The following is a 23,804-nucleotide window of genomic DNA, read 5'->3' on the forward strand; positions in this document are numbered from 1 at the left end:
ATGAATGAAACAAATGTGTTTGGTCTCTTTACAGCAGCGAGGGATCGGCCTGAACCTGAGACACCAAACACAGCAAGTCCATCACAACCAGAGAGTTGGGATATGTTCCTATTCTGCTATTTAATAATCGGGCTTGTAGTGTTTGTACTCTGTCTGTATCTCCCCTGGTGGATTTTGTTTCTAGCTGTTACATAAGATTAAAAACAATTTCAGCAGGTGAATCAGTGGATACAGTTATCAACTGTAATGAGACAAAACTGTTATATGGGATTAGTTTTGTGACTTTAATTCCAAGCAAAACTTCTCAAGTATCAAACAAAAAACACTAACTCAAGCAAAAAAATTGTCACCTCAAAGGTAAAACTTAAAACTTGCAAATAAAACATTTGTGTAGTTGTAAACTATTGGTCTTTTATTTGTTTGATATTATGTCCTTTTGTTTACAGTTCCCTCTGCTTCTTTCTCAATGATCAGTCTTTTGCTCTCTCCATCACGTTTGCAGTCATGCTCCCAGCTTTCTCGTTTGCGCTCCCTGAGTTTTTGCTTGCGATTCTGACACAAACATCTCGCGTGGGCGGGTCTTACAGGGGTGCGTCCCCATTGGCTAATGAGAGTTAAGGGGAAAGTTTGAGTGACAGCTCAGCCTCAGTGCAGGTAAACTAACGTTAGAGACTCAGAGTCTGGTCTGAAGGACACACAAGCCACTCCACAGGGGATTCCTACAAGATTAATAAAGTGTAAGTATTATTAATATATATATTATCTGTGATCTACATTGCAAGCATGGTTACTAGACATTTGTTGTTTTGTTGTGTTAAGTTACTAGCTAGCTAGCTAGTAAAGCTTTTTTAAGTTAGCTTTTAACGTTAGCTATACTGCAAACGTTATCTAAAACTTGTAGCACCCGGCTACCTTACTGAGCTAATAATTTACCATGGGAATCATGTATACTTCGTGAGGCCTTACTCAATGGAGCTGTATTAATTATCGTCTTCTCTCTGTAGAGACCTGCAGGACCCAGGCAGAGCTACGATGCTCTCCCAGGTAACCTTAGGTTAGTAACGTAGCTATATTATGGTCTATTAGGAAAAATTATTATCCAGCTAACTACTAATTGTTGTGGTTGCTATTGGCCTGATAATACACAATGCTAGGGTATTGGTTAAGTTGTACAATGTAGAAGCTGTGAATGTAATATATATAGGGTTCGACACATACATTAGATAATGTTCCATCTGTACACTGTTTTTTCTTTGCACTACCTTAAGATGGCAGATAACGGACGTATTTTTTGTATTTTTTAGCGCTGTAAATGTCAACAATATTTAGAATTAATGCATAGTGTTACTACTGTCCAAACTATGTACTTTAACTAACACACCAGGCCCTTGACAAATACTTTGCTTAGTGATCCTTATGGTTTGATGTGATGTGCATGTGTCCTGGTGGCTGGCCATATCTTACTTTACACATGTAGTCAACGTGGAGGTAGGAATCTAGAAAGTGTGATCAATAATATTCCAGAAATAAGTGTTCCAGTAGTGTTCAGAAAGCTAGAAAAATGTTTCTAGAGTGCAGGCTTTATTACAATTATTTATTATTGAGCTAATTTCAAACACTTTTTTATCATCCAATAAGGTACTTCAAGCTTTACAATAAGAAGTCAAGGAAGTGAAGGACTACAGCCACATCCCAGCCCTTCAGAGAACTGTCCTGCAGAAAAGGCTGTCGTCCAGACTGGAGCGGTGGGCCATCAGTGAGCTCAGGAGACCAGACGATCCCAGGCGTCCAGGAGTTGTGTGATATTCCTGCACCACCCTCAGAAGTGTTGTTGCAGACACAAGACAGCAGAGAAATACAGCTTGCCTTAGGTGAAACTGAATATGTGAAATATATACATAACCCAATTACTCAGTATGTGTTGTGTATTTTTGGTGATGAAAAACTGACCCTGACCTGTGATGTACTGCAAATAATGACTGACACTGAGTTCCAGCTTCTTCTACCACCGGAGCCCCAGCTAAATATGTTCAAATATCCATTATGTATGTGAAGTTTTATATTGGACTAAAAATAAAGCATTATAATAGTCTCAACCTTATTTCCTGTTTTATATAATGAACCAAACAGACAAGGGTGAATGTAAATTTTTTTGTAATATATTATGTACATTTTAAAATATAATTACAGTAAGACAATGTAAACATAAATTAAATTACAGGACAGTATACTGTAGTAGGATATATTGACATACAATGGACTAAGAAACTACAAGTACACCAATGAAAACTTAAGAAAAAGGTTATTGTAAGTGTTAATTGAGTATCTGAGCAAAATATGATCAATACATACACTATTGGTCTATACCCTGGCTGTTTGAAGCCTTTGCAAACAGTGTTTCCTCCACAGAGAGATCGATGGCTCCTCTCCCTCTGCTGCTCCCACGTGCTCCTGGTTGGTCGGCCTGCTGCCAGATGTGAGCTGTGATAGAAAATTATAACAAAGTTTCTTACACAAATCAAATGGTAACAAAGTTCTTACTAATAACTGAGGCTTCCAAGGTTGTGTGATTTACAATTAAAATAACTTGCTTTTAAGTAGCCATTAGCAAATGTGTAGGCTTTAAAAACACTATGAACATTTTCCTTATGCTGACCTGCTTGCAAATGCAACAGAAGACATGTAATTAGAGTTAGAATAGCCAGTCTTTGTCATAACTAGGAAAGTACAGATGAGCACAAAACTATAAAGATGAACCAGTTAAGCAGTGCTAACACTGCATTTGTACTGTACAGTATGTGTCGACCTCTAGATATAATACATTATATTCACAGCTTCTACATTGTACAACTTAACCAATACCCTAGCATTGTGTATTATCAGGCCAATAGCAACCACAACAATTAGTAGTTAGCTGGATAATAATTTTTCCTAATAGACCATAATATAGCTACGTTACTAACCTAAGGTTACCTGGGAGAGCATCATAGCTCTGCTCAGGTCCTGCAGGTCTCTACAGAGAGAAGACGATAATTAATACAGCTCCATTGAGTAAGGCCTCACGAAGAATACATGATTCCCATGGTAAATTATTAGCTCAGTAAGGTAGCCGGTGGCTACAAGTTTTACGTTAGCAGTAGCCTATAGCTAATGTTAGATGCTAACTTAAAAAAGCTTTACTAGCTAGCTAGCTAGTCACTTAACACAACGAAACAACAAATGTCTAGTAACCATGCTTGCAACGTAGATCACAGATAATATATATATTAATAATACTTACACTTTATTAATCTTGTAGGAATCCCCTGTGGAGTGGCTTGTGTGTCCTCCAGACCAGACTCCGAGTCTCTAACGTTAGTTTACCTGCACTGAGGCTGAGCTGTCACTCAAACTTTCCCCTTAACTCTCATTAGCCAATGGGGACGAACCCTGTAAGACCCGCCCACGCGAGATGTTTTGTTTGCAAGTTTTAAGTTTTACCTTTGAGGTGACAATTTTTTTGCTTGAGTTAGTGTTTTTTGTTTGATACTTGAGAAGTTTTGCTTGGAATTAAAGTCACAAAACTAATCCCATACTGTTAGAGATCATGTTTATAGCAAAGAAACTCCCCCACACTGTTAAATTATATTTGCAATATTTCTTGGGTTATGAGTTCGTTAACACGGGTCAGCAACTTGTGAATTTAATGTGAACATTGGCTTTATTGTAGCCTATTGTATATATCATTTGAGCATCTAGTTAATATTTTGCATAAACCCATGCACTTTATTTGTAATTTATTTACTTTACTTATTTGTATCATATCCTTTAAGTTTCACAGTGCTGGAAGAGCGGCAATAAACGTTATTGCACCCGTTTTCGAGACTTCTCTTAATTTCGGTTCCAAGGGTTGCTACAATTTTTCTGTACAGAGTTCATGTTTATTAGCCTGGATGCCAGCCGAACTTAGCCCCGCCCACAAAATTCGAGGTCGGGTCATATTCTGACTAGAAGAGTATGACCACGTCAGGCTACATGTTTATACCACGGAGCCACAGAAAATACTCATTTCTCATTGGCTGGAAGGTAATAAAACTGTTTATCAGGACATATCAAAACATACCAGCAGGTAACAATAGCAACAACTTTGATGCTTCCCACACATGACATCAGCAAAATGATCGCAAACTGTAAAAGTTGATAAAAACATATCTTTCCTTTCTTTTGTTCATTATTTTGTCAAACTGTCACTTATTAGACAGATCTGAAATGTGCACCTTTTTATCTATATAATCTAATCTATATTTATAACATATACCTTTTGTTAAGCTCTGAGACCTTTCATATTATTCTAAATCCTGTCTATCCTGTAGTTGCTCCTGCAGGATGTAAATGGACTGGATTATATGTGATGAAGCCTTCAGTTTAAAGTGCACTTTGCGAAAAAAAAAGCTTGATGTGTTAAAGTAAAAGCTGTATATACATTGTGAACAGAAGGTCAGAGAGATTTCATGAAACACTTCCTGAGTGTGTTCTGCAGATCTGAAAGGTCTTCAGTTAACTGAAATGTACCGGTTCTGTTTTAGGATTGTCTGGTACTTCCTGTCTCTCTGTCATTGTGAAGCTGTGAGGAGTTAACTCTGGTGTTGATGAAGAAGAGCAGCAGAGGGAGCTCTTCACTAAGAATAAATGCTCCGTGTCTGTCTGCGTGTTCCAGCTGTGATCATTGAGACGATCAGGATCTTTAAACAGAGAGATCTTCTGCTCTGACAGGTGTCAAATGTTAACTTCATCTGACGTATAATATGATTCATTTTTCACACCGAAATGTTTCCTTTGTATTTCAATACCTCACTTTAAAAACTGTAGATGTTCAACTTGAGGAGTACGCAATAACTGGAAGATTTGGAATAAATAAAGTTAGTTTACATGTTCTTTTTTTAACTGTGATATCTGAAAATGTCATCAGAGGTCATTGATATGAAAATAAAGCTGCACACAAACGGCTGAAGATGTCAAAAAGGACAAAAAATAGCAAGGTATATTTTCACATTATAGAAAACAATATCAATAATGAAGCTTTTAAAGTAGGGAGTATAGAGAGAGATTATTCTATTGTGATCAACTCTCTCTCTATACTCGCTGCAGGACATGAAGAGACATGATGGTCCCACTCAAGTTTCAACACATTTAGGTATATTACTGTTTTCTTTTTATTTAATTTTTTACATAGGCCTAATTAATGTTTTCAATATGAAAAATACATACTACTACTGCTTCATATTTAGAGTAAGTATCTGCCTCTCTGTCCCTCTTCTCAGACACACTCCCACTCCCCTCTGCAGCTCTGTGAAGACTTGTTCTTCTCCACCTGTCCACCAGGTGTCCTCAGACTCTCCTCATCCTGATCACCTGGGTCTCATTTCCCAATCACCCTGTCAGCACATATACCAGACCTGGTCCTGGTTGGTCCATGTTGTGTCTGGCCTTTGTTCTGCAGCCTTCTGAATGTGAGTTTAGTCAAGTTGTTTATTGATAAACTGAGTTATTATTATGATTGTAAATCCCAGTAGCTCATTATGTAACAGGCTACCAGTGAAGTGTTCTATCTCTGAGCAACATACCCGGTGGGTATATAATGAGGCCGTCTGTCTCTGCCTGCAGGACCACAAATGATAGCAGCAGCCCCATGTTGGCCCACTACAGCAGCTCTGATGGAGAGACATCTGTATTGTTAAGGAAACATTCAGGAGCAGCACAACTCATCACATATGGGAAGAAGGTTCGGGACACTTTGATGAATTACACAGAAGAGATTAATGAACCAGCAGTACAGTTTAACCACCATGTGTTATTGTGTCGTCCCAACTCTCTGAAGTTCCTGTCCTCCTGAAGGAGGATTTAACTCATGCTGGAGGTGTTACGTTTAGCCTATCTCTCTCTCTCTCTCTCTCTCTCTCTCTCTCTCTCTCTCTCTCTCTCTCTCTCTCTCTCTCTGGGAGAATGAAACCCCGATCATCAAATGGTCCATTAAAATTTAGTCACGAGGACTCACTTCACCCCACAAAAGCTTGCCAAATTCTCATGAAGTCACTCCCCCAACTGTTCATTCTGCCCCAGGGTACTCTTGGCACACATAGTTTCATATGATGTGGGAATGTACAGCAGTCAATAGATTCTGGTGCTCTGTGTCCTCAGCACTATCAACAGTTGTTGGAAAGAATGTACCTTCTTCCCCTGCATTTCTTTTACTGAATGATGACACAGGATGCTTCTTTCCCATTCCTTTCCGTCGTATTATCTCGGCTGGTATGACAGCTGCAAAGAAATTGGTGGCAACGCGGTGGAAGCATCCACGCTCACTTGGTATACCACAATGGTATACCAAGGTATTGACATTTTGAGTTTGGAGAGTTCCATGGCCAATATAAATGGCGCAAAACCAGATAATGTTAAGTTGTTAAATGGTATTAGAGAGCAGATTAAGGGCCTAATTTTGTGTGAGTTTTTTTTTTTTTGTCTGGCATCTAACATGTTGTGTGTGATATGGAGTTAAAGCCTCTGAACACCCACACAGGTGTTTTCTGTTATTCTGGCTGATTAGACTCTGTTCAGGTTGAAGGTGGGCCAGAGCTTTCATGGGAACTTATTAGGTCACAAATTCTTTATACCAACAAGGATGAGAAAGGTGTCATTTGTCCCGCTCTAACAGGTGCAACAACACTAACCGTGGACTCAAGAAGATGTCAATCACTCATTGTAACCACACCCACACAGTCCTGGAAAAGGTCCACTAAGCCACAACAACTATAAACACCTGTGTGGGTGTTCAGGGCCTTTAGCACTAGGTGAATGCTATGAAGTGTGTACTAACGGTCCGGGGAGGGGAGGGTGATGTTTTTTTGTTTGTTTTTTTTATTAAAAGAAAAAAAAATTGGATCACAAAAAAAAGTTTTAATTAGAGAGAGATAATCAACAACAAAGATAACACACAGTGCCAAAATTAAGTCTGACAGAAAGAATAAGGTGTGGCCCATGCAAACAGGGATCTGGTTTCACTTTAAAGTGAAACAATAGAAATGATTTATTGGCGTGCATTAAGAACAATGAGCTTATTAATTTACCCTCATATTTATCCTATTATTGATCACAGGAGTTTCAGGTAAAGACCCTGTCCATCTCAAACTGAAAGAAATCCAATCAACAGTCCAAATGTCCTCCCAGTTAGAGACAGAAACAAGGAGAGACAAACTTCTGATTTGCAGGTAAAATAGATAGACTGTCAGGAGGTTTAACATGAGGGGTGGTCTACTAGTCTATACATTAAAACATAAAGAAAAGTTTCTATTAACTTCATTAGACTAGTGGAGAGTCCAGAGTTTCCCATCATGCACTGTGGTCGGTGGAGAGAAGCTGGAAACGGTAGCTGTCTTCAGTTGACGGGGAATGAGCACATTAAGACTAACCCATGCAATCTCTTCTGACTCAGAGATTTGTTATGAATATATGGTAATTAGACTTGGAATGAGCAGTCTAAGACTAGCTGGACTAGTCTGAGCATCAGATAATTTTATCTTGAATTATATTTTTATCTGTAGGCTATATAGAGCCGTGCGTGTGTGTGTGTGCGTGTGTGAAGGCTGGGCGTTGTGCAGGCAGTTCTGGGCAGACCGGACCAGCAACTCTTTGTGCTTCCAACCCAGGCTGTGTCAGGAGGTGGTCTCTTTGGCCTGCCTATATATTTGCCCACTTGACACTTCATAGACAAGCTCCAAGGTGTGGTTGGTGTCTGGATTTTCTCGATGACTCTTTACTGGCTGCCTTCATGCAGAGAAGAAATCAAACACAAACTAGAACTCTGTCCTCTGGTCTCCTCGTTTGGATCTTAAATGACTGGAGACACACAAGGTAATGTGTGAATGTGTTGATGTTGGTGTTGTCGTGATATGAATCCTGTTGTACAGATTTAGTGTGTGAGGGTTGGTGGATTAGACCAGAAGTTAACAGATAATAATGTGGTCGGTTCTCTCAGTAAAGAGACAATTCAACAACAGTTTAACACACATTTGATTCATTGAAGACAGATCATCCTGAAACCTGATCCACATAAAAAGCTGCTCTATGGGACTTTAAACAGCAGCTGGAACATTTAGTAAAGAGTCCTTTCAATATGACAGCATGAGGTTGTTTGAGTGTTTACTGTTTTTATATTGTCTGTTGTAGGCTATTGGTTATAAGGAATACCATACTTGTGTTACTAAACTTAGCACAAAAAGTAAGGAAATTTATGTTTGGTAGATATTTTCTCTGTGGTAACAATGCTTTTTGGCAATAAATCTTATACCGTTGGAAAGCCTGTTTAGTTCCCTTTCAAATGGTGCCCCATTTGTAAGGAACATGCATTTGTGGGATGAGTAGCAGCGCTGAGTATGTGGGTTGCGCCCTTGAAAAATTTGCATAATGTTCTCTGCCAATGCCAAACAGGTTATTCTGCCATTGACTCGTGGATTGGATGATTGGAGTTTGAAGAAACAATACATAATGGCAATTTAACAATGTATTCATTTCACAAACAGCAGCCTCAGTAGCGTGTGGAAGAACCATACACAGCCACAACAGCCTGGTACCTCCTCCTCATGCTGGTCACCAGCCTGACACACACTGCTGTGGGATGGCATCCCATTCTTCAACCAGCCTTTGTCGCAAGTCAGCCAACGTGGTTGTGTTGGTCACTCTGGTACAAACACACTGTAAAATATTACAGACCCATTTAGTTATGTCCACTTATTTCTTATTTTTAACTGAACGAGCTTATACAAGTTGTGGATTTTGAACTCAACTTTATGAGTTTTTGAAAGTTAAACTTGCATTTATTCATTGGGTTGACTATTTAAAAAAATGTATGTGTTGATTGAACTTGGGTATGTAAGTTAAGTTATCAGCTGAAAAAAAAGCATGTGTGTGTGTTGCAACAAAAAAGAGCTGCCTTTTGAGTTTAAACTAACCTGTCTTCTTCCATGGCAAAGTTAAAGCATGGACACAATAAATTAATTATACACCGCCGATAAGTGATGTAGCCTATTCAAATTTCTACGAAAATATAACACGTTGTGGCAAAAAAGAAAGCACTGGTGCCCGGCGGAGGGAGTACCTGTCAACAACTTATGATTTCACTCTTCTCAAACTGAAATGGAAAGTTCTTTTCAAAAGTCAAACTTTTAGCTCCGCCCATATTTAGCCCAACCCCGATCTGCGTACTGCAGTCAGGACTGCAATTGGTTCATTGGCTGGCCAATTCCCATGATGCAGGGCGGTAAATAGAGTTGTGTTAAAATTTGCTGAAAAGTTTGCAGTTTGTTCGAAATACAAATGTAACTTTATGAATTCTGTTTATTAAACATGTGTTTAGAATGTAGTGTTTTGTTGCCTGGTAATTGTCATTGTTATTGATGGTTTACATTTGTAACCATGAGTTAAGTGACTGTTACGTTTGATAAGAAGAGCTGGAGTATTGTGGTGTCGGTCATTGAGCAGTAACAGGCTATCTTCAGCCATAAATCTGCGGTGTGTCACTTTGCTACTGGCCACTTCATGCCAAGTGACACAAGATCAGCAGAGAGGCCCCTATATTGCATGGGGCCCAGGGGTGGCCCCACCCAAGCATCCATGCTATGTGGTTATGTTGTTTTAACTTGAAACTGTGAGTTGAAATAAAGCAGAAAAGTATGTCTGTTATACTAGGCAAGGAAGGTTTCTTTCATTATTAAAGAAAATAAATTATTTGTTTTAACTTAAAGTATGAAGTTAAGCCAAGTAATACAAAGTTAAATCAACTAAAAGAACAACTTTAACAAAACTAGAACACTGTAGTTACATCAACCTCATTAACTTTAATTTCTAAGTTGAAACAAAGGCAGTCTTCAAGTTGAGTGAACTTCGATTTTCAAGGCAACAGGGGAACTTGCATTTCCAAGTTAAACTAACATGAAATTTATTAAAGTGCAGCACACCCAAGCTGAACTCACAAGTGTTCAATAGGGTTGAGGTCAGGACTGTAGAAGGTAGTCTCTAATAAACCCCGCCCTGTGGGGGCGAGCATTGTCATCTTGGAGGATAGAGTTCAGTCCCAGACTGTGAAGATATGGGATTGCCACTGGTTGCAGAATCTCATCTCTGAATCAGGCACCTAATTGGCAGCACCTGGGGGTACCAGAAGCTTAAAATAAGTGTCAGTGGCAACAGCAAAATAACCTGTTTGGCAATGGCAGAGAAGATTTGGTCAAATTTTTCATGGGCGAAACCTTCATACTCAGCGATACTGCTCATCCCACAAATGCATGTTCTTTACAAATGGGGCACCATTTGAAAGGGAACTAAACAGGCTTTCCAACGGTATAAGATGTATTGCCAAAAAGCATTGTTACCACAGAGAAATAATCTACCAAACACAAATTTCCTTACTAAGTTTATTTGACTCAGACATTTTTTTTCAGTTAAATTTTACTTTCTTTAAACATGACGTACTAATGCATGGCCCCGGTGATTGATGAATTAATACGTTAGTTAGTAGTATCCTCCTCGTTCTTCTGACAAACAGCGACAAATGGCACCATCTTGTGACATACAGATATTACTGTATCTGGCTTTCAGTCCTCTGGCTAGTCATGTGTTATAAGTAACACAGAGGAAGCAGTATAAACAGACTGTATATGTCCTCTCTCTGTCCTGTAATAAGTGAACTCTGAACTCATGTGTTTGTGACTCTTCACCTCTGTCTCCTCTCACAGGCAGAAGATGATCTGCAGCATCCTGCTGCTCATCATCCTGACCTCCTGTGTCTCTGGTTAGTTTACAGCTTCAATTTATTATCCACTAACACTAAACAAAGAATCACTAAAGTGTCCACAGAAACATGTGGAGATGGAGTTTAAAGTTGTCAGTGTGTCTGCTCCTCACTTTCCCTCTCTGTCTCCTCAACAGGAACATTTGTAGTGAATGTGACCCAGACCTCCTATCAGGCAGAGGAGAACCACGACATCACACTGGAGTGGACCTTCACAACCAACCCTCACACTTCCTCCAACTCTCCATATATATTCTGTGAACTGATAACTGATCTCAAGAATCAAACCCTGTTTTGTCTCAATGAAGGAGTTGAGTCGCAGGATAAACAGTTTACAGGACGAGTCCAGTGGGACAAAGACGTCCTCAGAGAAGGACGACTCAGACTTCATGTGTCCAGACTCAGGACTGAAGACTCGGGACTGTACCTGTGTGATGTGTTAACAAGTTATGGGAGGAACTCTGGTAGATGTCTGCTCAATGTCACTGGTAAGTTGATTCAGGAGAACTGGAGTTTTTCTGTTTGTACTTCAAAAATGAAAGATGCAGATTATATAGTCATTTTCACTAAAACAGGTTTCCTTCCTGTCAATCAGCCACATTATATTTTGTGTTCTTTACAGCAGATGCTGATGAGCCAAAACCTCAGAGACCAGAACCCAAGAGTCTGGAAAACATCAGGATCCTCTACGCTGGACTGGCAGTACTGACAGCAGCAGTTCTATTGATTATCTGTCTTTGTTTTAAATGTAATAATAAGAAAAGAAACATATAATCAGATGTCGAGTTTATCAGAGAAACGAGCCATCAGGACTAACAGTCTAACTCAGTCTGGAGGACCCTCTTTAAATGAACCATCAGAGCATAAAGTCACAGTCATAAAAACTAAATCAGACTCCTAGAGTCTCTCCTCTGTCTGTGATATACAATGTTGTGTTGTATCTTAATAGTTTAACTGATGTTCATGTTACTACAGGTTTGAGTTTGTATGAAGTTGACATGTTACATAATGTTTTGTCTTCTTCTAGTTGTGTAATTACTTGCATCAATATATTATGTGATATGTTATTTCTAATGTTCTCTCTATTGTTACCTGTCTAGACACTACTGATGTAAATTATCATTAATGCTAACTCCAGCATGTTTACATCTTGATGTTCATTAACGAGCTCTGTCCATGTTCAGTTACTGAATGAATTTAAATTAAGTTATTACAGCAGGAATGACTAATGTCAGTGTTAATAATGCTTTCATTGAGTGAAGGGTTTTGCAGCTTTTCAGTAATCAAGGAATGAAACTTGCATCTGAGATATGATTTGATGTTTTACTACAACAGAAAAAGGAAATGAAGTGAATCCAATTTGGTAAATTACAGCAAATAAATAAGCACACAGAACAATATGGAGACATCGTCCTGCTTTTTCTTCTTCTTCTTCTTCTTCTTCTTCTTCTTCTTCTTCTTCTTCTTCTTCTTGCATTTCAGTTCCAGAGACATTTAAACCACAATGCAACCGGAGCACCAACTCTTCCATTCATGTGTGTTATGATGCTGAGCTGATAGCATGCAGGTTAACTGTGGAGACTTGATGATCAACTCCAAGACCACCTGACTCCCAGTAAAAAGCTCCCTCTGCTGGTTACTCTTTAACTCCACAGCTTTTCTTTAACCTTTAAAACACATTCAGTGAGACGATGACAGGAAATAACAGACAGCTTTAAACACAGTGAGGGTCACCTAAAAAAAAACAAAAAAACGTTAAATCTCAAAGCTAAAGCTGTACAATTTTGGATAGAAGTTCAAAAAGTTTTCATGATGTTGGACCATAAAGCAGCAGATCATTATGGATCCACTGACACATTAACAACACCGTTTCATTATTTATGGTCATTATGAAGAAAAGCATCACTTGCTCTGGTGTTGTACTGATGGATTATACTGACAGGTGGGTGGAAGGAAGCAGCCCCACCCACCCCCATCACCCTGGGTGACTCCACAGTCAACATGGTGGAGTCCTTCTGCTTCCTGGGCTCCAAAAATTTCGAGCATCGATCAGCTAAAGAGCCAGATATGTTTCTCAGCAGCAGGTGGAGATCAAACCAGAAGATGTTTAAATAGGCATTAGATTGCCTGAATCTGGAGTGACTTAATGCAAATCTAATCCTGATGCTCTTTAGGTGTTGTTCTTACGACAAACTAATTTTCCTGCTCTGTGTAGAAACAGCAGAGGTAACACCAGACTGCTGGGGAGATTAAACCAGAATAAAGACATCGCTAGCACACAATCAACATCTTTGCTCAACCTATTAACAAAAACCACAGCCAGATTCCCAGAGCATCTCAACAACAGCACTACCAGTATGACCATGATGGTGTAGAAAGCCCTCTGCTTTGATTGGTCAACTCTTTCCCTGTCCCCGCCCTGTTCCCCTGGCCCTGGACGAATCAGGACGCAGAGAACAGAAAGGCTGCAGAAGGAAATGACGAACAAAGACAAAATCAAGAGACTGACATCTATGTATAACATTGTGATGTAAACATTCATCAGACTTGCTCCAGAGGAAAGCAGCCAAACACAGCCAATGCTGATATTTCTGATTCTGATCCCTCTCTCTCCTCTCAGACTCAGGTAGGTGACGGGATGAACGAGACCCAGGAAGGGCTCCACGCAAGTCAGCATGTGAAAGAACGTCTCTCCATACCAGGTAAGGTTTAAAGTGCCCATATTATGAAAAAATCACTTTTTCTGGGATTTGGGGTGTTCTTTTGTGTCTCTGGTGCTTCCACACACATACAAACTTTGAAAAAAATCCATCCATGCTGTTTTGAGTGAGATACAGTTTCTGAATGTGTCCTGCCTTCAGTCTCCTAGTGAGCTGTTCAAAATCGGCTCGGACTGTGACGTCACAGTCCGAAATGAGCTAGGCTAACCACAACCGTTAGCTCGTTAGCATGCTAACCGTTAGCATTAGCATGCTAACGCTAATGCGCGCTAGCATGCTACGTCGTTCTCAATAGCAAAGCACTGCTACAACACACACAAGTTCACCATAATCTACAAAAGAACTACTTACATGTGTTCCCTCATTTAGAAGTCTCCCAGCTAATCCTGCCTTGTAACTGACCAAAGTTGGAGAAACAGGCTTTCTTTTACTGTCTCTAGAGTTAGCTAGCTGACATGCTCTACATCTGAGCTACTGAGCATGTGCGAGTGCAATCAAAGATAGTACAGAAGAAGAAGATGAAAAGAGGTCTCACTCTGTAGCTAAAACAGAAACCAGGTGAAAAGAGGATCTGCAGCAGTGAGAGAGAGCTGTGCAGTACAACAAAAATATGGTGTTTTTTGAAAATTAAACCATGTAAACCTATTCTGGTACAACCTTAAAATACAGTTATGAACCTGAAAATGAGCATAATATGGGCGCTTTAAAGAAAAGAACCCCACAGATAATAAAATATGATCCCCGTAGATACTACAGCACCCAAGGGCACACCCGAAGACACCCATCAGCTCCATGGCGACCATGTGGTAGGTGAAGCTGTCTGAGTGACTCGTTGTTGCTGCTGCGGAGGTGGAGCGATGTCACCGCCATCGTTGGAGAGCCAGATAGAGGACGAGGACGCAGACAGGGAGGAGGAGGAGGATGTTGGTGATGTAGTATGCAAAAAGGATGAAGGACCTTGGTTTGATGAAGAAGCAAGATTTGGTGACAGTGAGGTTGGAATGAAGGACCGAACGTTGTTGATGGAAGAGTAGTTCACTGCCCATATTGGAGAACTGGAGGAAAAAAGAGAAAAAACACAAAAAAAAAATACACAAAAATACAATGGAAAATGTATAAATACATCTATTGCATCTCTATCTATCTATTTTTTTGGCAGTGCCACTCATCACATCATCTGCACATGTCCAACAAATGTGATCGCATAACAAAGTGTTCAGGATATATATATATATATATATCCTGAACACTTTGTTATGCGATCACATTACATATATATATATATATATATATATATATATATATATATGTATATATATGTGTGTGTGTGTGTGTGTGTGTGTGTGTGTGTGTGTGTGTGTGTGTGTGTGTGTGTGTGCCATGCGCACAGCATTTGATAGCCAGCTATAGCCAAACTGTATAGAACATCAAAACTCTGAAAGTCTATATTATTTTTTCTGTTTCGTCCGGAGATATTTTGCTCCAAATTTGATGATGATTACTCAAAGTTTGTAGTGGGAGTAGGGGAAGAAAAAAGATTCGGACGCAATTCAAATCGGCGTGATGCTGCGCCATCGGAGTGTAAATGTGTGCAAGTGTTTATCTGATGAGCAGGTGGCACTTTGTACGGCAGCCTTGGCCACAGTGTGTGAATGTGTGTGCATGCTGAATGGTTCCTGTAATATGTAAAAGTGCTTTGAGTAGTCGTTAAGACTAGAAAAGCACTATATAAAAACAGTCCATTTACAAATACATTTTCTTTCTGAGTCTTTTTGTTTAAATGTTATAAGCCAAAACGTTGTTATAGCGCTACCATCAAAATTGCACCAAATTCAACACTGCACTTCCTTTGGTCCCCATCAATACACCCATCAAATGTGAAGTAGATCGGATGCACGGTTCTCGAGATATGTGAAGGACAGACAAACAGACAGACAGACACACACACACACACACACACACACACACACACACACACACAGACAGACCGACAGACAGACAGAAAGACTTTATTATTTAGAGATTATTTGCTTTAAAATTACATTATTATTGGCTGTGCCAATTCGAAGCAGTTAGCCGTTTAGTTGATTCTCATTCAATTGTTAACCCTAACCCTCAGCAACCACTCAGCGGATCACTTCTCCGGAAAACAGTGTCCTACTACATTTACCTGACAGAGAAATGTCACTGGCTACTTTGCAGATTCAGATTTTACTCACAAAATATAACGGTTACAATATGATGCATTATAATTCATTAAACTATTCAGCATCAGGGCGACCTTTGGCTCACCCAGTGGAGCATGTGCCCCATGTGGGCTGAGTGCATGACAGCGGCAGATGCCCTTTGCTGCATGTCGTCCCCTATCTCTCTTGATTTCCCGTGTTCAAGCTATCCTGTCGATTAAAGGCCATAAAAGCCCAACAACAAAATCTTAAAAAAATAACCATCCAGCATTATATTAGAGTTGAAAGCTCCACCTTGAACAGACGTGAAGTAAATTTAAGTATACATTGGGTGAAAACTTCCTCTGGTTCCAGCTTACAAATGAAAGAATGTTGCTGCTTTCTTCTGTGTTATATCTTCGTAAACTTTGTAAATCTTCAAGTTTTGCTATTTGGACCCAACAAAACACTCAGGCTTGAACAAGTTTTGGTACTTTATAAAAAAATGTATCGATTATTCGAGGCAATGATAGGCATATTAATCGATTATGAAAGTAATCATTAGTTGACAGCGAAACATTAATAACTAAAACATGATATTTTTACAGGACACCCACCTTGTTGTTTATTTCTGACCTTCGTCCTGCAGAGACGGCTCAAAACTGACATCTGATCCAAATATACAGTGCATTAAAACTGTGTGTGTGTGTGTTTGTGTGTGTGTGTGTGTGTGTAGCAGGTGTATGGTTTTTTTGCATGTTGCAAAACCAATCCAGACTTTGTGACACTTTTTTACACGGTTCATTTCTCAGGTAAATGTTCTCGTCCTCCCTTTCCAGGGAGTATTAACATCTGCTTAAACCTGACAACTGAAACATAAATACATTCCTTCATCCACTTAGTTTTGACATTACTAGAGCTTCACTGTTTAGAAAATGGTTCATCATTCGCTAACGTCTTACTACAGACCTAAAATCAAACAAATCCAGTAATGATTTATTTATTATCTGAGCTCATATTCGTGCCAGTGTCCAGTTTCATAACACCAATGCAAATGTAACTTATTGTATTTGTCCATTAAGATGGACAATGACAGAATTCAAATCACTTTTATGTAAGCAAAAAGGTGTCTGGTGTGTATTCAAATCAAACAAAAAAGTATCTGTCTGTATTACTTCATACAAATATGAGCCTGCAGATAAAAGATAACTTTGCTTTGTGTTGTGTTGTTGGAGTGTCATGCAAATAAACACATTAACAATCAATCAATGTTATTTGTCACATGAAATGGTACGAGGTACACACAGACTAAATAAAATGGTAAATATCTGTCTCACATCAGATGGTTTTAACAGCGGTCAAATAACTGAAGTTACACAGCTTGGCCAGATGGTGGCGCTGTAGAAAACTTATTTTCCGAAAGCGCAGCGGCTAGTTTTACTAAGAAACAAACTTCCATAGATTACTCAGATCAAGTGACATTTAATATAAAATGATCCATTTAGGACTTCATGTAATGTTAAATTAAGTCTCTGCTGCCTTAGTTTTTATGGTGTGTCTCCAAAATGTACAAAACAATATTTTCCTTTTAATTAACATAAGTGAAAAGTTTCTTTTAACTTTAGATCAGTAGAGTCCAGAGTTTTTTATCATGCAGTGTGGTTGGTGGAGAGAAACTGTTGCTAAACTGCTGCAGCCATGTTCAGTTCCTGTTTCTGACACTTTTACAGAAGATAGAAGTGACTTGTTGCTTCACTTGTGACTGTGACCTCAGAAGTAAGTTGCTGCTCTGGGTGTTCGTGAGGAGGCGGAGTCCTCGGCTGGTGGCCCGAATGTCCTCAACTCCTAGAAACACCCTGCTCGGTGTTCTACGCTGTGTCGTCATCTCTTTATACTAACACATGCCGCAGCAGTTGGGTTGTTTTGTTTGCTTCATGACTTTATACTCGCTTGGTGTTAGAGAAAAGGGATCAGACTCACAAACAGGACCTCTGTCCTCTGGTCTCCTGGTTTGGATCTTAACTGACTGAAGACACACAAGGTAATGTGTGAATGTGTTGATGTTGGTGTTGTCATGATATGAATCCTGTTGTACAGATTTAGTGTGTGAGGGTTGGTGGATTAGACCAGAAGTTAACAGATAATAATGTGGTCGGTTCTCTCAGTAAAGAGACAATTCAACAACAACAACAGTTTAACACACATTTGATTCATTGATCCTGAAATCTGATCCACATAAAAAGCTGCTCTATGACACTTTAAACAGCAGCTGGAACATTTAGTAAAGAGTCGTTTCAATATGACAGCATGAGGTTGTTTGAGTGTTTACTGTTTCTATATTGTCTGTTGTATAGGCTGTTGTTTATAAGGAATACCACACTTTATGTGTTACTACTTGACTCAGATAGTTGGCGATTTCTTTCAGTTCAATTCCTTTCTTTAAACAAGACGGACTAATGCATGGCCCCGGTGATAAGTGGTGTAGGTTGATGAATAAAGACATTAGGCCTCCTGCACACTGGCTGCGTGGCACGAGCGTGGCATTTCTGTTGCGTGTCAATTGTGTGGCGGCTGCGTGGCGTTTTCTATGTCTTTGCACACCAGAAACGTGTCTGACGCGGCGCTGCTGCTGCAAGCCTTGCTAGCATTTCCCATTGATAAAAGACAACGTCGGCAGTATTGACGGCAAAATAGGCTACAACTGTGCTGCTACCATTTAAAGTGTATTGTACTTTACAAACAGAACTCATGATCAGCGAACTGATCTAAACCAAAATTGGGCAAAGCAAAAGTGTGGCCAGTTGGGAGCTGAGGAAGATGAGAAATGTCTGCAGCCCACAGACAGCCGCCATCTTGGCTCCTTATAACTGGGTGGCTTCCCCAGCTGCAGCCAATCACAGGGTCGGGCCTGAACCTCTCCACCAATCCTCAGACAGCTATGGCACACCTCTATTTGCATAAACAATTGGAACAAAAAATCAAAGAACAGGGCACACACAGCAGAACACACACACAATATGACTACAGTCATAACAATAACATTATCAAAGGCTTGCTTCTTATTGACTTACTAAGTGAGTTGCACGTTGGGCAGCGGAATGGCCAATGCCATGTTTTGATTAGCCAGGTCAATTTTTCAGGTTGATCTTGATCAACTAATGCAATGCTCAGACAGATATAGCTCTACTTTGGTGCTGGTTTTCGTTCTGTCACTTTTGGACCAAAAGTGAGTATTTTATGTTTTTACCAGATATACAAAAATAATATTCCAATTTAATTAATCATTATACACAAACATTCAAGATCATAAAACTTTGGAGACTTTTAAATGCACCCCCTCATGAATTCTGAAGTGTCCCTTTAGTGTGAGCTAAAATTGTAACCTCCACATATAATGTTTAACCACTAGTTAAACAATATCTGTTTTTTGCCTTACCCTCTCACCCCTTCTTTTCCTTATCATTCCCTTTGAACCCCAACACTGATAAACAGGTTCACTCGTGGTGAGTGCACACACACATGCATGCATAGATCATGGTCAAAGTCCAACAAAAACATGAGACAAAGTACCGAGTGTGGATTGGTAGCTGGAGAGATGCCAGTTCACCTCTTGAGCAGGGCACCATACCCCCCAACTGCTCAGGGTGCTGGTCCAGCACCAGCAGCCCACTCACTCTGACATCTCTCCATTTGTACATGAGTAGGTCCTGAGCATGTCTGTGTGTATTTCAGGCCTGTGTGTAGTGATTTCTAACAAAACAGCCTCATAATATTTCGTTCTGTATTGAGGTATAGGTGCAATAATTGAGAATTATTTAGTATAGTTTTTTAAAATTACATTTATATCTGCATTTATGTCAAAAAGTACAGACTTTCAAACATCAAAATGTCATTTATTAAATGTATTCGTGTCAAAATGAAATATAAACATCTTTTCGTATTCTATTTTTCCTGGAAACGCTTCCAACACGCTTGCGTGTCGCGTGAACAATAGGCGTCGGTCCTATTTCTAGCATGCACGCGTTTTCAGTGTGAGACCTGCGTGTCACGCAGGCAGTGTGCAAGCTCTAACCTGTCAACATGGGAGCCGAAATAAAAACGGACACGCCACGCAGCTGACACGATGACCCCACGCAGCCGGTGTGCAGCCGGCCGTCTGTGACTGAGGAACCATGTTTCTCCTAGTGTTGACAAATTGACCGAAGAGCCGGTTAATTAACCCAAGTCTTGTCACTGAACCGGGAAAATTGAGTGCCATACTTAAATGAACCGACTCATTCCTGTTTTTTACCTCATTAGCGCCTCTACTGGAGTGGTGGTAAAATCAATCAGGAAATGGGCTACCTCAAGCAGCACGTTTGGACCGAAAGAGTTGTTGAAGAGTTGTAGGTTGGAGACCACGCATCAGGCTACTGAACGAGACTGAATGTAACCATTCAATCACTCAAGTCTAATGTAATCAAGCAGTGTCTTGGTTCTCGGCAAGTTTGAGTTATTAACCAAAACTTGTTTCTACTGCATCTCAGATGATTGTGTTCATCGCAATTCACACATTGTTGATGGGGAAGTACATCACATACAAATATACGTCATGTTATCTTGATAGTTATGTTAAGTTAAATGTTAGAGAAGTGAATGTTGCAGGCTGCATGATAAGCTGTCACGAGGAGTCAAACGGGTATATACATTCTCGACAAGTTTGAGTTATCAACTGATCCCAGAAGCCTTTATGTCTCATGCATCTTAGAATTGTGTTCGTTTCTAACTTCTGATTGGGTGTAGGCAGCCTAAAGCCCCTTATGCCCAAGTAATTTTTTGGAAGTCAAAGTTGAGTGTCAAGTCTTTGAGCTTGAGTCCAAGTCTCAAGTCTTTGATGGGCAAGTTCAAGTCAAGTCTCAAGTCTTTTGCCATGAGTCCAAGTCAAGTTTCAAGTCTCTGGCCATAAATAATTGTCCCATAAATCTTTTGAATTCAAAGCATGTCCTGTAGCTACCATCCAGACAGTAGAGTATTAAAATCAGTTGTGGGATAACTTTATGGAGTCTACTTAACACATCCCTCTAGCCCTCGGACCTGGTGAAATATTAACCTAAGTCTGTCACATCTTATGGATACAACTATAAAGATACAATGTGCCTGTTCCCAGCATTAGCACAACGCTTTGCGATGGTTAGCTTGTTACCTGTGGCGATATATGCTAAATGTAATGTCTCTTTCACTCAAAAAAATGTCTAATGTCAAAGTGGAAAATCAAGAGAATAGTGGCAGCGCCACACCAGTTACAGAACAACATGCATCTCAATGTCAGTCCAAATTACGCACAATAAGCAGTTTGAACTCACTGATCTAATGCAATTTATTTATTTTCTAAGTTTTTTTGCATGTTGCAAAACCAATCCAGACTTTGTGACACTTTTTTACACGGTTCATTTCTCAGGTAAATGTTCTCGTCCTCCCTTTCCAGGGAGTATTAACATCTGCTTAAACCTGACAACTGAAACATAAATACATTCCTTCATCCACTTGGTTTTGACATTACTAGAGCTTCACTGTTTAGAAAATGGTTCATCATTTGCTAAAGTCATACTACAGACCTAAAATCAAACAAATCCAGTAATGATTTATTTATTATCTGAGCTCATATTCGTGCCAGTGTCCAGTTTCATAACACCAATGCAAATGTAACTTATTGTATTTGTCCATTAAGATGGACAATGACAGAATTCAAATCACTTTTATGTAAGCAAAAAGGTGTCTGGTGTGTATTCAAATCAAACAAAAAAGTATCTGTCTGTATTACTTCATACAAATATGAGCCTGCAGATAAAAGATAACTTTGCTTTGTGTTGTGTTGTTGGAGTGTCATGCAAATAAACACATTAACAATCAATCAATGTTATTTGTCACATGAAATGGTACGAGGTACACACAGACTAAATAAAATGGTAAATATCTGTCTCACATCAGATGGTTTTAACAGCGGTCAAATAACTGAAGTTACACAGCTTGGCCAGATGGTGGCGCTGTAGAAAAACTTATTTTCCAAAAGCTGCTGAAGTTTTACTAAGAAACAAACTTCCATAGATTACTCAGATCAAGTGACATTTAATATAAAATGATCCATTTAGGACTTCATGTAATGTTAAATTAAGTCTCTGCTGCCTTAGTTTTTTATGGTGTGTCTCCAAAATGTACAAAACAATATTTTCCTTTTAATTAACATAAGTGAAAAGTTTCTTTTAACTTTAGATCAGTAGAGTCCAGAGTTTTTTATCATGCAGTGTGGTTGGTGGAGAGAAACTGTTGCTAAACTGCTGCAGCCATGTTCAGTTCCTGTTTCTGACACTTTTTACAGAAGATAGAAGTGACTTGTTGCTTCACTTGTGACTGTGACCTCAGAAGTAAGTTGCTGCTCTGGGTGTTCGTGAGGAGGCGGAGTCTCGGTTGGTGGCGCCCCGAATGTCCTCAAGTCCTAGAAACACCCCTGCTCGGTGTTCTACGCTGTGTTTCCTGTCATCTCTTTATACTAACACATGCTGCACAGTTGGGTGGTTTGTGGTTTTGCTCATGACTTTATACTCGCTTGGTGTTAGAGAAAAGGGATCAGACTCACAAACAGGACCTCTGTCCTCTGGTCTCCTGGTTTGGATCTTAACTGACTGAAGACACACAAGGTAATGTGTGAATGTGTTGATGTTGGTGTTGTCATGATATGAATCCTGTTGTACAGATTTAGTGTGTGAGGGTTGGTGGATTAGACCAGAAGTTAACAGATAATAATGTGGTCGGTTCTCTCAGTAAAGAGACAATTCAACAACAACAACAGTTTAACACACATTTGATTCATTGATCCTGAAATCTGATCCACATAAAAAGCTGCTCTATGACACTTTAAACAGCAGCTGGAACATTTAGTAAAGAGTCGTTTCAATATGACAGCATGAGGTTGTTTGAGTGTTTACTGTTTCTATATTGTCTGTTGTATAGGCTGTTGTTTATAAGGAATACCACACTTTATGTGTTACTACTTGACTCAGATAGTTGGCGATTTCTTTCAGTTCAATTCCTTTCTTTAAACAAGACGGACTAATGCATGGCCCCGGTGATAAGTGGTGTAGGTTGATGAATAAAGACATTAGGCCTCCTGCACGACTTGCCGTGGCATTTCTGTTGCGTGTCAATTGTGTGGCGGCGGGCGTGCGTGTCTTGTCTTTGCACACCAGAAAGGTTTGACGGCGCGCTGCTGCTGCAAGCCTTGCTAGCATTTCCCATTGATAAAAGACAACGTCGGCAGTATTGACGGCAAAATAGGCTACAACTGTGCTGCTACCATTTAAAGTGTATTGTACTTTACAAACAGAACTCATGATCAGCGAACTGATCTAAACCAAAATTGGGCAAAGCAAAAGTGTGGCCAGTTGGGAGCTGAGGAAGATGAGAAATGTCTGCAGCCCACAGACAGCCGCCATCTTGGCTCCTTATAACTGGGTGGCTTCCCCAGCTGCAGCCAATCACAGGGTCGGGCCTGAACCTCTCCACCAATCCTCAGACAGCTATGGCACACCTCTATTTGCATAAACAATTGGAACAAAAAATCAAAGAACAGGGCACACACAGCAGAACACACACACAATATGACTACAGTCATAACAATAACATTATCAAAGGCTTGCTTCTTATTGACTTACTAAGTGAGTTGCACGTTAGTAGTCTCAGTGAAACTGAGTCCAGCGCAAGGGAGATCAGACTCAGAGGAGGAGAGGTTAGTGAGGCCAGCGTCTCCACGGCAGGCGACAGTGCGCACAGATCCGCTGCGCCACGCATGGATGAAATAATGAAATAGTAAATAGGACTACAGTAACAGAAATATGTGCAGAATTAAGACAGTCAAGACGGCCCAGTGTTTGCTGGACCGAATACACCTTGTTCCCTTAATAGCCTACAAATCATCCACGGGATCAATTATGCATCACATGAGTTTGCCCAATCGACACAGCGTTTGATCCTGGGGAGATGGATCCGTGCGTCTTGCCTCCTGTGCGCCATGGATGTCTGTGCCTCAGTGAGCAACTAACAATAAAGATACAATTTGCCTGT

General features: G+C 39.9%; 2 protein-coding genes across 15 annotated transcripts in view; both read left to right on the forward strand.

The window, feature by feature from the left end:
• The window catches only part of LOC120573105, an 86,499-nt gene that overhangs the window by 58,581 nt on the left and 4,114 nt on the right, over window positions 1-23,804 (forward strand). For 2 of the 11 annotated variants that reach the window (XM_039822565.1, XM_039822566.1), the window contains exon 1: window positions 21,034-22,381. The exons of 5 other annotated variants lie outside the window; for them this stretch is intronic. Coding sequence is in view for 2 of the 6 variants with exons in the window: in XM_039822573.1 (XP_039678507.1) it covers window positions 35-195 (161 nt within the window). In the remaining 4 variants the exon portion in view is untranslated. Of the gene's footprint in view, window positions 1-34; window positions 348-21,029; window positions 22,382-23,804 lie in introns of those variants that run through there. 4 more of the 11 variants (XM_039822573.1, XM_039822574.1, XM_039822569.1 and 1 more) reach the window with 4 other exon arrangements.
• LOC120573118 lies at window positions 5,736-12,222 on the forward strand. Of its 4 annotated transcripts, none has more exons than XM_039822598.1 (4): window positions 5,736-5,761; window positions 10,767-10,822; window positions 10,960-11,310; window positions 11,445-12,222. In XM_039822598.1, the coding sequence occupies exons 1-4, from the start codon at window positions 5,751-5,753 to the stop codon at window positions 11,594-11,596; spliced, it is 570 nt and encodes a 189-aa protein (XP_039678532.1). In that variant the 5' UTR covers window positions 5,736-5,750; the 3' UTR covers window positions 11,597-12,222. The 4 variants fall into 4 exon arrangements, with proteins under 4 accessions (XP_039678532.1, XP_039678530.1, XP_039678531.1 ...); XM_039822596.1 differs by lacking the exon at window positions 5,736-5,761 and adding an exon at window positions 7,684-7,887; XM_039822597.1 differs by lacking the exon at window positions 5,736-5,761 and adding an exon at window positions 7,684-7,887 and having other exon boundaries at window positions 11,448-12,222.

Source organism: Perca fluviatilis, chromosome 14, assembly GCF_010015445.1.
Source record: "Perca fluviatilis chromosome 14, GENO_Pfluv_1.0, whole genome shotgun sequence".
NCBI lineage: Eukaryota > Metazoa > Chordata > Actinopteri > Perciformes > Percidae > Perca > Perca fluviatilis.